General features: G+C 41.5%; 1 protein-coding gene across 1 annotated transcript in view; it reads right to left on the reverse strand.

The window, feature by feature from the left end:
- The window catches only part of LOC140541989 (uncharacterized), a 58,752-nt gene extending 44,073 nt beyond the window's left edge, over nucleotides 1-14,679 (reverse strand). The window contains exon 1 of the mRNA XM_072664806.1: nucleotides 14,357-14,679. Within this exon, the coding sequence (XP_072520907.1) occupies nucleotides 14,357-14,442 (86 nt within the window). The 5' untranslated portion in view covers nucleotides 14,443-14,679. The remainder of the gene's footprint in view (nucleotides 1-14,356) is intronic.
- Nucleotides 14,680-14,895: the final 216 nt, after the last annotated feature.

Genomic DNA, 14,895 nt, shown 5'->3' on the forward strand with positions numbered 1-14,895 from the left:
GTAATTAGACTGGTTTAATTAGATGAAGAGCAGCAGATGTTGAATAGAAATCCCTGTACTCAGCAAGGAAGAGGATCTGAACAGTAGTTTGTCTGTTGCTCGATCTGTCGCTACTGATGTTTTTAGGCTGTGATTACATGAATTTTGTATTGTAAGTCTTTAAATACTGTGATACAGTATTTTTACCATATCGCCAAGCCCTAGATCAAAGCCCCTTTATTTTTAAGAGTATACAGTGCTTCAGTCTACTAAATCATGTATTGCAATAATTCTGCAGACAATATTACTTATTATTCCTTATTCAACAATACAGAAATGTAAAATGTATGGTTCCACCGATAAAACCAAGAAATTGTAGGACACGCCAACACTGACGTAACCTTAACATAGAACCAAGGAACAAATCGAACCATTTCAAGCCCTTTAAAGAATCGAGAACCTGCACCAACTTTGATACACTGTCACTTTTGTTATGTCGATATGCCGGGGTGTAGGTGTGGCAGAAGATCATAACACTACAAACAGTAACTTCCACACAGCACACACAGTGTTCTGTTACAGCTGGCGAAATAAGACCTGAGATGGGCGATGAAAGGGGAGGAAGACGTCTACAGTTACAGACATTGATTAAGCTCTGCATACACTCACAGCGCAGCCCGTAACCTGAAGCCGAAGTGTGCAACCTGCCTTATATATGTAACTTTATATGTGTGTAGTCGTAAGCAGAAGGTGTGCAGGAAAGAGTTACACTTAAGACAAGTCGTCCTGCCTCTCGTCTTTTTCCAAGGTCAAGAATCCAATATGCTGTGTTATAACTTCTGCAACCATGGGGGACTTTTCATGGAAATCCATGGCAACCACACACACATTTAAAGCGAAATCTGGAACGTTCTCGAGCCAAGGGATGGTTATTAGCTACTTGTTAGGCTAAATGTTAGGCTACCTCTCAGATCCTTTCAACTCTGATCCCCAACCCATTGCTGAAATAGTGGGACGCTTATTTCTCCAATTAGAAAGCCGCAAGGAACTACCATAATTGCCCTTTCTTTTCAAGTGGGTTTCTCCTTCAATAGGCCAGACAATTACATAGGAACCATTTACTTGGGACCTCCCCCAGCTATCTGAAGGTGATGAGAGCTTGAACCCCCAGGGCAATCAACCTTTCTTCTGCTCAGAAAACTTCCTTCATCACTATGTAGAAAGACTGGGTGCCTCCACTATGGCAATGCACACTGCAGATCCGTACCTACTATGTCTTAACTGTTATGTAAGCAAGACAGTCTGTGCAATTTGCAAGCCTCAGACACCTGAAAGCTCAGAGAAGAATCCTCAATAGGTCAAGAGTCTAAGAGGCATCTGCACAAGCATGTTTAGTTTAGCATGTTTCCTGGACGTTCTCCTCTAACTTTCTACAACACTTGCTCTGTACAGTAGACACGTTCTCTGGATTATCTGGGACTGGGTGGCTAAAGGGCCTCTCCAAGGGAAGACTCCTCCGGGACCACTCTGGCATTTCCTGTACAAAATATCCCACATAGCTACTAGGAACACAGGCCTGTACTCATGTACACACATTCTGATAACTCCAGACACATTCTCATGACCACTGCTCAATTCCAAAAACTCTTCGGCTGGTTTGAGCCATGCCTTTAACACACGGTTGTACTATGAGAAAGTACAGTATGACTGTAGAAGGGGAGGGAATTCTGAGAATGAACCTGGGCTGCAGTTCTGGACAGCTTCAGCTAAACCCTTCTTGAGAAATAGAGGTGGAACTGAGAGTGGACTGATAAATTGAGAAACCATTGGGAGGTGGAGTTGTGAGAAAGTGTCTGTCACAGGAATAGCAAAGTAGAGATAGAGATTTATAGGACATTGGGTAGGAATATGGGGTTAAAGAGGGGTTACACTGGAAAAATGACTTAAAGCCCCAGGGTTTTTTAACTACACTGGTACTAGAGGTTTTCCACCATACAGAAGATTGTTAAATACAAACAACTCTACATAAAGACCATGACAAGGTTTGAAGGTAGTGTGGGATGATTAAAGCATGTATGCTACCAAAAGAGCTACAAGCCTCCATTACATGTCAGCTACTTCATTATAGCCCTAGATTTCTTAACCAACTATCAGCACGTGGCACAGCTGGTACTAAAGTCCAGTCACTGTAAGCTCAAATACTGGGGCTAGAGCTCTCTAGGGAGCAAAAAGATGTTGAAAAGACACAAAAAAAGATTAAGATGACAATGAAATTTATTAAAGTTTTTTTATAGAAGGAATAAGACTACATAGAACCATGCAAATCTAAGGACTACTTTGATGCTTTGATGAAACAGTTCTTTGCCAGGTGTAAGATTTCTTAGACATCTTGCTACATGGTTCCATGTAGCAAGTTGTAAGTACCTGGTTAAGTTTTAGGGCTTTTAGTGGACTTTAGTTGACCTGTAGACAACTAATTTAATAGTCTATTAGTTGGTGACATCATGACACGCTAACTAGCAACGCTTCAGGAACACAAGCGAACCCCGGATTTATCCCCAAGGTTAGCCATAACAGTGTGGAACACAGTTTTACTGCCGCGGTTACTTTTTACAGTAATAAATGCCTCAATCTGGACACAGAGCTGCAGTGAAAACATCCAGACTGGGCAGCTGTCTGTCTGTCATCTGAACAGAGGCAGTGGATCAAACCTGGATAAAAGCAGAGCCATTAGGCAACTGAATGCTAAAACAGTTCTTTGTATGGTTTATGTATACCTGTATACCATGACTTCATGGAACGTCTACACTTTATAAAAAGGTTTTATTCTTTTAGAAGGTTTTTCAAATAAAAAGCAATGGCACCACACAGAACCATGCAAATCAAATGACCAATTAGATGCTTAAAATGATCCTTCTATGGTTTCAGTAGACCTGTATACCTTGTATAACTTATTAAAATGGTTTTATGTGGCAAGTCAGCAGTCAACATTACATTAGTAACATTATTACACACTCAGGATTACTATTCAGTAACTACTCCGGTAACTGTGATTAGTCACTGAACTTTTTAATAGATTGACACCACTAGTTCTTTCTTCTGGTGAGCTGTTTTGCTCTTCTTCCTCGCTGTAAGGAGCAGTTACAGTTACAGTTACACTTCCTTTCCTTAGCTCAGCAAGCACTCACTTGTGTTTATTATTACGCAAGCAGTTTGTGGATCATGCCGCTTCAGAACAATAGCCAGGGCCCGAGGTCCTGAGGGTTACAAAGGGCCATTACAGAACAAAATACCCTGCCTTGGTTTACCTGATGAGCTGAACGCCAAGCTTCCATTATCCCACATGTTCATTTTCCTTTTCAAGCCAAGACGACAGCGAGTGGGTGATGACCTCATAACAGCTGGTAATTAAGATCTCAGTGGTTATTATCTTTCTGGAAGTAGGGGAACAATAAATTGCAGACAGTTTACAGCTTTGCTGGCAAGCGTACAAGGAACGATCAAGTGGAGCTAAAACAACGCAAAACAAGACAAGTGCTTCCAAGTTTCAGCAGGCCTGAGATGTTTAGCTGCATTAATCATCTCATCACCTCTGCGCTTTGACAGTAAGCACTCTAATGTTTAGGGACATCCACTTAAGCTTGCGTCTTCAACAAGGGGCTTCCAGAGACACCTGCAAGTTTGGGCAGCTTAACTCAACCGGACTGCGAGACAACAGTCCTTCTGGCTGGTCATTAATCTCGACTCTGCTGATGTTTTAAGCGCCTCCTTTTTATAAATGAAAATTTCAAATGAACAATCCTAAACTTTCACTAATGTACAACAATCTACCTTAACAACCTAGTGCCAAATTTCCTTAAACCACACCTAGAAACAGTACTGAAAAAATTTTGTTATGGCAAAAACCTGCAATTTGCATTTTCTTCCCATTTTTTAAGACAATAAACAGTGTACATTGCATTCCTACATCATCTCACACTTGGTTTCCACTTATTGAAACAATGCCATCTATAACAAGTGGACAAAAGTAATAGCTAAAACCAGTAAGGTGACACTTGATTTTATGTCCAGTCTTACACATAGCACTCCACAGCATCTGAAACCAATAGAGCCCGTCTGAGAACATTTAAAAACAACATCTCGGTGAAAAAATATAATTTACTCAATTTCCTACTTATCCCAGGTGTAGTTGATCAGTCGTCATGTTTGCTGCCCAAACTTCGCTTTTTTAGTTGTATACTGGACTTTACTAACAAACAATAGAAGGCAACAGTCACCCAACTCATTTTTTTTTTTCCAACTTTTTGTTGTCACTTTAAACACCAGGGGTGCCAGATCATGACTTTCCTGCAGAACCGTACTTAAAGTAAATCTATCTTAAATAATAACAGAATCCTGAATGCAGTTTGAGTAAAGTGTGCAAGCATGTATTTACGGGTGACTACTAACTAGCTCCGGCGCTAAAATGAAAAAAGTTGGACACCAAATACTGTAGATCTTCACGGTCATGCATAAACCTTATATTTCAAAAATGACTGTTTCTGGAGAAGGACAAAACCGCCTTAACTTTCAATTAAAGTCAAAGTAAAAAGATGTTAATATTAATAATAATAATAATAATTAATAATAAGTCATTAAGGAGCATTTCTATTGGTCCATTCGTCATGATTTGACACAATATAAAGAAGAGATGACAAAAGATATCAAAAAATGGGATTTGAGGTTTCTGCATAACAGCAATAATATCCTGGTTTATTTTTTTTAATTATCTGAGAAACTAAAAAACAAACTCCAGCTCCATTTGGGCCTAAGAGTAAAACACAAATTTATGTCTTTGTTTTTCTATAATAACCCCTGAGGTGCTTAGGCTACTGAGGTGAATTCTGGCCTGAAACACTACAGGCTTGGTGCCAAATGACTATCCGGTTTCTCCCAGTTGAGACACTGACATCAGGTTGTACAAGGTCAGTGGATGCTCAGTGACCCACCCTTGTCCTGTGTGTGAGCTCAAGAATGCAGACGATTTGCAGTTATTATGTTCGTCCAGCTTGTCTCCAGTTTGTGCTGATTAAAGACTTTAGGTCTCAGCAGAGCCAAACTAGTGTTTGCAAAACAGACATCCCAACACGACTTTCCCAGATTGACCTCAGCTGCCCCTGAGCAACAACAGGCAAACCATGTCGAGCCTTCGAAAAGAGCAAGGAGGAAAACCAACCCGTTTAAAGTTTAGGGACACCTGGCTTTTCAAAATGAAGTTTAGTTCATCAACAACTGGCCACAGTCCCACCTAGGGATTGAGTGATATGGTATATCTATATATTGATTAATACCAATTTCCAATTAATACCAATGATCTATGTTGTCCATATTATACAGCTCTAATTGTATAACTGTAAACTAAACCAAAAAGTTCATGCTGATGGGTAGAAGCACTTCCAATGCTCGGAGTCTAAGCTACTCTACTCTGTTACTCATGCCTTATTTTCTCGACATTAAACTGGTAACTACTGGAGATCCTCCTGTTCTATGTTACTGGAAAGGGTATTGAATATTCCCACTTTTTTCAGTATTGGAAACTCCAGTACTGTGAGAACAGTAATCTAGGACTTTACCCGCTGATGGTTAACCCATCTAGTAACTACTTCAAGTGATGTAGCTAGATAGCTAGAGGTAGCATAGTTGGAAGTATCAGTAGATACTTACAGACATGATCACTATTTTTATATTATTTCCTAGTTATTATTTTCAGTGTGGAAAAGACATCCATCAAACCCTTATTCAGGCAAATCTTATGTTTCATAACTAATTCCACAAATAAGTTTTTTGGATGTCCCCAAACTTTTGATGGGGGAAAAAAAGCTGCAAAGCCGAACCCAGAAAAAAACGGAAAGAGAACTGGGATAAACCGTTTAAACGAAGCTGCTTCTAATTTCAGGACTGTCCAATGCCTCCACGAGAAGCTGAACACTGACCGTCCATTGCGGCCACTCCGAGAGGCCAGTTCAAAGCAGGAGAGAGGAAATCTGCGAGCAGCATGGTGCCTCCTTACAATGGGCTAAGGGGCGGATATCACTAGCATGACCGTTAGCTAACAGGATCACAAACACTCGCTGCTCTGTTTTGAGTGGACGGGCTGGATTTATTTGCGGGACACAAACAACCTGAGGACTTCTGAGGGCACGCCATTAAGAAGGCGTTTTCGAGACAACTCACCATCAACGCCTGCGTCTTGTCATTCAACACATGCGACCAGCCTAAAAAGTGCATGGGTACTCTCCTCCTTGGCAGCATATGGAAATGATGAAATGAGCATGTTTGCTGGTTGACACAGTACTGTGCAGAGGTTTTAGGCACCTAATCACATTATTTAAAACCACTTTCCACTCCGGAATAAGAGAGTTCTTCCTGTAGAAAAGGAATTTCTCATTCTGAAGAAAGTAGTTGAGAACAAAGCTTGGTTTCCAGATTTCTCCTGGATGCCCCCATCAGCCAGAGCATGGATGTGAGCTTTGTAATTAAAATTGAACTGAAAGTATTTGTGCAATAACACTGGTGGGTCGGTCAATTTGTCTCAACCAGTCTTTCCAGATCCCACAGTGGTCAGTTGATCATGCTGAAGTGTTTCACTTTTTATTATTTTTTTAAAATATTTATTGGGTCTGCACACTTTGCCAATTTCCATTTCATTCATTACTATATGACCAATAGACCAATACCCCAACAGACAAGTATGATGCAGAAAACGGTCAATATCAGGGGGAAGAACAACTCATCAATGCTATGAGGAATCAGTTGAGACAGAAAAAAAGACGACATGACCTCGTAAGATTCATTCATAAGAAAAGAGAGCTCTTATATTCACCAAAAGCATTTAAACGTCACAGCGACTGGACAGAGGTACGGCCTCAGTGTTCGGCCAGATGAGCACAGGCCATCTGTGGAGGACACTTTGGCCCAGCATACAACACACTGCATTGTTTGAGGCTCACGCCTCTGTTCGTGCAGCCTAGCGGAACTGCATAAATATTTTCCCATTGCGTTGCACAGCGTTTCCAACTCCACACAGCGCAGCGTAGGAGCTTTAAAGGAGTTCTTTCCACCCACAACAAGTCAAGTCAATTCCCAAGAACCATCAGAGAAAATCTCTTGCTTCAGCTGAGATCATGTAAAGACCAGCGAAGGGAACTGCAAGAGCACAACGAATACCGGGGGGATGCAATAACGTGCTTAAGCTCTTACTACTATTTGCAATTTTTTTTTTTTGCAGAGTCAGGTGTATCTGGCAACTTCTCAAAAGAAAAAGTTTTAGTTTTTCAAAAGACTCATCAACCTATTACATTTCAACCCGGGGGAAAATAATGGAAGGAAACTTGAAAGTATCGTTTTCACAATATACCACTTTTTTTATTGATATCTTTTTAAATATATTTTTTTGACTAATATTAATAACCAGACATAAGTTTTGCCCCAATTACAAAACTGTATTCTCTTGCAAAGTAAAAAAAAAGGTATTCTAACATTGATCTAATAATATAGCTCACTAGTTAACTTTCTAGCTCACTAGTTAACTTTCTAGCTCACTAGTTGACTTTCTAACACACTGCTCCAGGGTGGTGCTCCTGGTTAGCTGTGGTACGCAACTGTCAACAGTGGTGTAAGGAATGACAATGCATGTGTGAGGGGGGAGTAAGCTATCCCACTAGGTTGGAACCGACAGAAAGGCTACTGTGGCACAAGTCTCCGAAACCTTCAATGATGATCATAATGAGGGCCCCTACTAAACCCCCGTCCACAAGGGCTTTTAATGGGTGCACAAGCATCTGGACCAAAACAGGTTGCCTGGTCTGATTAGTCTTGTTTTCTTTTACATCATAAGATGTGGGATGTGCTGGATCGGTGTCAGATCCATGGCGAATCCTCCTCTCCAGAAGTTGAAAGATCTGATTTTAACATCTGGGTGCCAGATACCACACGGCAACTACATAGGTATTGCAGAGTGAGCTGCTTTGGTGGCATGCAGATTACCATCATTATATTAGACTGGTCTTAATGTTCCGGGTCATTGGTGTAAGTCTAATCTTCTTTTTTTGCAGGAATTGTAGAGATTTTAAGTCTAAATCACCAGCTGTAATGAATCGTTTTTAATGCTGATTTTCTGCAGCCCTATTTATCGCAGGCTGTGGTGGGAAGACTGACTGTGGTGGGAAGATTGAGTGAAACCTCACACCCAGGATGAACCACATAAGCCTGAGTCACTCTGTAAGCTGGCCCAGTGTCAGCTCCTTTGTTCGGACTGGCATGGCAAAGTTGGTGACACACACGACTGCTAGGCCCAACTGGCTGACACACCCTGCCCTCGCAATGATGTCATGGCAGTGAGGAGTAAGAATACAGACCACCACATGTTAATTTGTTCCTCCCAATAATTTCGCAAAGCCATCTGGCATACCTCAGTGTGGCTGTATGAGCGCAAGAGACTGTTTGGCCTCACAAGTGTGTAATTAAGTGTGCACCAGCTTCCACACCTCCACTTTACCACACAGGTAGAGGATCACCAACAAAGCTAACATACTTCTGGTGTTCAAGCCTGGAAAATATCAACATTACAGGAAAAGCGAAAAATCAATAGATCTATAGACGTCCGGCTCTAAGTACTACTATCAGACTTCGGCCTGCACCGTTTAACAGGCAGTTTGATTGAGTTATTGGTTATTTGGTTGGCTATTTAGGAAAGGAACGTTGCCTCAGCCATTGATTACAACATGACCGGAAGCTGCTTAACAGTACTGTTTATGCTTCCACATTAATGAAGTGTGATAATGGTCTATTGGTACATCCATCATGAAAATCTGACACAGATTCAGAAAGTCAGACACAAACAAATGTCAGGGAGATGAACTAGCTTGACAGCTAGGCTGCTAGGTTAGCTCTAGCTCAGTTGTTAACATTCACTAAATGAGTTAGTTATACTAGATGATTGTGGGAACCACAGGGGACCATGTTTTGTTAAAGCTGTGCAGATGACAACCACATGGTGATCACATCAGTCCATCAAGTTTTAAAACAAAATCTAAAAGACATCTTCAGTATCAGCCAAACAGGGCCTGTCCACTACTTTGGTAACAGCACTAAGTAGATCAGTGTTAATCACGCCATTGTTTACTGAGATGGGATAAACTCTCCTAGTTAGTCATTCAAGTCATTCATGATAGGAAAAGCAGCCAAGCAAACGCTCTCTAAGATCAGGCACTGAAAAAGTCTAAAGTCAACATCCCCACACCTTTCCTTTAATCACGCTAGTCTTTCTTTACTAAACTGCACGTAAACTGTAAGTAAAAAGGCGTCAACCCAGGCTAATGTGTAGGACAGCAATTCCCATGACTTTATCCCATCAGTCATTATCATGAGTCGAAGGGTGTTCCCTTGAAATAAAGGCAATCCCTTTGGATCCCAGGAGTACATTTTCATTAGAGGTAACTTAAGAAGACTGCTCCTTAATCATGCATTAGCCTGTGCTCGAACAGCCGATCTGGCAGATGGAGACAAAAACACCTGAGACTGAAACTAAACCCTGCAATTTTCAGTGGGTTCAGGTGAGTCATCAAACAAGACGCCAGTGACCAAACCTTTACACTGCAGTGCAGGAGAAACAAGGAGACTAAAGGATGTTGCTGTGTGACAGGAGGCACACTCTTAAAGATGGGGGCTCCTTAGTAAAGGTAATGGTAAAACCATCTGAACCTGAAAGTGGTTCTTTGCCTGGTTAAATGGTTTGCAGTGCAAACACCACCTCTTGCAGATGGTTAGGCTCTTTTTTGGATCACAACCAGCCAAAGAACATCTGTGATTGGTCAAGATGCTCACAGCACACCTCGTCTGCATATTGTAGCCTTCAATGATATCATGATTATGAAGGCCAATCTCACGCTAGCGTTTAACAAACGTCACATTGTGAAGGCCCACCAGGAGGCCATTAAAACCTCACGCTAAGTTTCCAAAGGTGGAAAAGTTTGGGGGTTGGGGACAACAAGCCTTTGTCTGGTGCCGTGCTTGTAAAGGCTCGGCGAGAATCAAAAGTGCAACCATTGAGTCATGAGTTGGGCTCTTGAGCATGGCCTCCTACAGCTGTGAGGATAAGAATTCCGTCATGGCATTCGCATGAATAAAAGAAACGGAGCAGGACAATGTGGAGGACTGGACTGACAGGACTTTAACCAAAGACTAAAGAAAGATATGAGCTTCAGTTATGCTTTTACTGCGAGAAGTGATAAGGCCACAGGTTTTCATCAAATTACAAACCATTCAGACCGTGAGATCATGGCAGTGACCTCATATAACAAGGTCTTCCCTCTTACTCAGCTGTAACACTGATTGTATCAGTGCTGATTAGCTTTTGAAAATGTGCCCTTACAAAAGACCCTGAAACTTACACCTCCGCGGAGCAAAACGGCGCAGCAGCTATGTGTCTTGAAGAAGAAAGTGGAACACTTGCCAGTTTTCCCAGTGTGAAACATCAGATGACTGGAAGTGTTCTCCACCAGATGCAGTGAAGGCCTACAGCGCTACAGTGCTAATCTGAGTCCAGCTGGACCCAAAAGAACAATGTGAGGGCTAATTCACAACATTTGAAAGCAGGCAAGCTGTGCCATAATCAAACGCGAACTCTAATCTGTAGTAGTAACGTAGTATTAACTAGTGTTGCGTTATCTGCGCCAATACTGAACTTAGACACAGTATCGGTATCGGCAATAGAGAGCACCAATACAAATGAAGTTTGCATACTTCATGAAACCATACCAAACAACCAGTAAAAGTCAGTCATAAATAGTTATTCCCATTAAACAGACATTTAATACACTTACTTTAACTTCACATTTACAGCACTTTCTGTTTCCATGTGGTGTTTTTTTGGTTCTAAAATCAAAGGTTGAGTTTCAGCCGCTTTTTACATTGAGACGTGTACTGGGATGTGAAGTTACTGCATTACAGTACTTTATTTTACTGCTCTGAAATGTGAATTTAAATTTTTTCATAGCTCTGAAACTTTTCCAATGTGCAATGTTTCCTATAAAAAGTGGAACACTACAAATATCAGGATTTAAAGCCATCTATCCAGAGTTGGCATCGGCATCAGTACTCTGTATTGGCAGATACTTGAAAATCTGATGTCAGTGCATGTCTAGTATTAACTAAGTAATTCATAGTAGTTACTGCATAATGCATACTAATTACAGAGTAATGCATAACAGCAACTGGATCATTCTTAGTATTTACTGAGTAAAGACATTTGGATAAATCGTAGTATTTAAGGAGCAAATCATAATAACAAACAGCAAAGTAATTCATAGTATTTACTGAGTAATTCAATAATAGTATTTATGGAGTATAGTATTTATGGAGTAATTCATGATAGTAAAAGGATAATTCATAATAGTAAATGGATAATTCGTAGTTGTTACTTAATATTTCATACTATTTCTTGAAAAAAGTTCAAATGTAGCATTCATTAAATGAATTAAGTGAATAAAATGAGTTTAAAGGAGTTCATTAGAAGTGTTGATTTAGATGTCTGAAAGCATGAAAGCCGAAACCTAACCAGCAGTCTCATAAATACGACCCTGGATGTGTTAAACTTCTTGCGGCATGGGTTCTTTGGCAGCTTTTTTATGAGAGGAAAAAACAGAGGCATGTCAATACTTACTAAGGGAACGTCCCTATTTAGAGGCCTACTGAGGTTTAAAATGAGCCGTTTTTATATGGAGCACTTCACGTAAGCATCTAAAAGTAGACTATCGTGCTATACATATAACTGTATAGCTATATAAATGTGAACTCCTCAAACCACTCTATTACCACAAACGGAAAATACACAGCTGACAACATGACATCATACAGTGTGTGTGTGCTGTTTCGGGCAAGATTTAATGCCGAAATAAAAAAACTGATTCCAACCAGCATTGTTTGCTGTTATCAGTCCAATACCATCCATCAATACTGACAATGCTCTGCAGCAGCAGCACATGAATGGGCTTGATAGTCTTGAGCAGCTCGCAGCGTCTGTTTCCCTGCACGTTTCCCCGGAGATTAAGTGCATGAAAAAACAGAGTGGGAGAGGCTTGGATCCCTCTGGCTTCAGCTGACGGGACGCCTGTGGGAGCCCTGCCTAAATTTCTGAGAGCAGAATGACTCTGCAGGGATATTATAATGACACTATTGATTGTGTGTTGTCAGGCCTTGACATGCAGACAGAACAAAACACCCTCAGACTTTCAAATCCATACACTTCAACTGTACTAACATGCCGTGTGTGTGTGTGTGTGTGTGTGTGTGTGTTGTTGTTGTTGTTGTTGCTGTAGTAGTAGTAGTAGTAGTAGTAGTAGTGCTGCACAATATACACTATATGTCCAAATGAATGCATGCTGACACAGATTTGCAAATGCATACACACATAGCTTGTCCAGTCCCTGTAGAGAAGTACTACCAATAGAATAGGACTCTCTGAAGTAGATAAATATGAACCTTTTGGCATCATGCCCAATGCCAGGTGTGGGTTAGAGGGGAATAAAGCCCCCCAGCATTGAGCTGTGGAGCAGTGGAACTGTGAAATGATGGATGGTGCTTCATCCAATACTTTTGGGATGAGTTGGGACTTTGTGGATGAGGTGGGGTGGTGATCATCCTGACCTCACTATTGCTCTTGTCACTAAAGGCAATCAAATCCTCATAGCACAACATTTGATTTCAGAAAGAATCAATAGCACCGAAGAGTATATAATAATAGAATAATAGTAATAGAGATGCTCTGTCATGAAATAATAGTAATGGCACTGCTAATAAACTGCACAGAAATAGGGATTCATTTGCACCACTGTATCTAAGAACAGTCCAACCAAGCAGCTGCAGAACTGTTCCAGTAAATGACCTCCTAACTGCCTCAGCAACCACACAGCATGCCCAAAATGCCCAGTGTCTAACTAGTGCACACTGCAAAACCATAGAAGTTATAACACATACTTCTAAACTAGTAGCTTTAATAGACAGAACTGAAAAAATGTAGTAATACAATATAGCATTGCATTCAATTATAGTCTTTAATACCTCCACCTCAGTCCTAATAGTCCTGCAGTACTGCTAGTCATAATGAGTCATATATATAATACACCACAGTAAAGTATAGCATTTGTCTAGGGAAAGCTTATAGACATTCCAGAGCAGCTGAACTCCAAGTATAACATTTCCAGGGCTCTTTTGGGGGACTTATGAACTTACATTTCACCTCATTAGCAAGCACAACTGTGGACAAGTACAGGGGTCACTAACCTTACTACCATACTCCAATTAGGGCTGGGCATCATTCACTTGCATCACCTTCCACTGATGATAACTCTGAAGCCCTTATGCTCCGTGCCCTTTATTACACCCTAAGGATTACTGATCGGCAAGGCAGTGCACACTCCGTTATACCAGTGGCGAAGAACAGCCAAGAACCACGGCTGGTTCTGCGAAGATGAAGAGGTTAATACAAACTACAGTACAAATCCATTAAAAGGCTATATCTCTACATGCGCTCTATATATCTTCTCAATAAATCTATATCTATTATTTTGTGACCATTATATAATTCACACAGCCAATCAGCAGTTTAGATTTTGGAAGAAGCATCCTTATTGGCTCACAGAGCCTGAGAAGACTGACTACTGAGGTGTTGAAATCTGATCCTGAAGGAAAGGAACTTGAAGAACACTGAGGTAATGTCCATCAGTAGCAAATAAAAAGGCCTAGTTCTAACCCCAATCTAGCACACCTGGGTCAACTAATGGAGGTCAGATGAAGAGGCTGATGACCTGCAGCAGGGCTGGAAGATTAGAGCTGGAACTAACCATAACATCAGACTGAAAATCCCAAAATCCCCAAAAACCCCAAACCCCAAAACTTGATTTTGGTATCAAATGTTTGCTTCTTTAGTACACCCTTAAAAAAGGAGGGGGTGGGGTGGGGTGGGGTGGTTCCTCCAGGGCTCCTCCAGGGCTCCTAAGGCGAATGGTTCCATAAATGCTGCTTTCTGCCTGACTAGTTTGGCTCTTCTCACTGATTTGAGAGCTGTACTTGTAGTAGACGTTTCTTTAAGTAACTTTAAAACATGGTTAGAACATCAACAGTGGTCCACCATGGAAACCTGGCTTGAGTACCACACAGATCACCCTTTGCTTTGAAGTGTAGAAGCAGATATTTTGGGTTACGCAGACCTGCATTACTTTTCACCAAACAGAGCACTGCAGCTCGACGCTATTTGGAGTGAAGAAGACCGTGTGTGTGTGTGTGTGTGTGTGTCCTTGATTTTTGCCCCGAACTGCTCCTTTAAAGCTTAAAAACGTACCAGTTAGTCGATGCCTTGGCGTTCAGGATGTCCTCTTTGGCTGTGAGCAGGGACAGGCTGTATGTGTCCAGGTTTATGGCTCGCATTGTGATGATGCTCTTGGGGGCTTCTCTGTCGTGTCCGAGTCGTGCGGTAAAACCTAAGGATCCGGATTAGCTGCTGGTATCCACGCGCGTTCACAGACGCGGGGCGAGAGCTTTCTGAGGCGGGGTGAGCTCGGGGGACTGGTGTAGGAGACGGCGCAGAGAGCTCGGTTCCTCGGGCTTCATCAGCTCCACTCTGCAGAGCTGCGGAGCTTCTGCAAAAGTTTATGAAAGGCGAAAGCCCCACCTCCCGTTAGAGGAGGAAAGAAGTGGCTGGTTGAGGAGGGAGTGGGTTTGGGAGGACGGGCTATAGCTGCTCGTTGCCTCATCCGCACTCAGACCCAGACGACTCCGTGAGGAACTGCGTAGAGTCGGTGGACGAGTCATTTTCAGTGATTCAGTGATTTCAGTGATAATAGAATTATATATAATTAATTTTATTATTATTATTTTATA

The sequence above is a fragment of the Salminus brasiliensis genome, chromosome 20 (genome assembly GCF_030463535.1).
Source record: "Salminus brasiliensis chromosome 20, fSalBra1.hap2, whole genome shotgun sequence".
Lineage (NCBI taxonomy): Eukaryota > Metazoa > Chordata > Actinopteri > Characiformes > Bryconidae > Salminus > Salminus brasiliensis.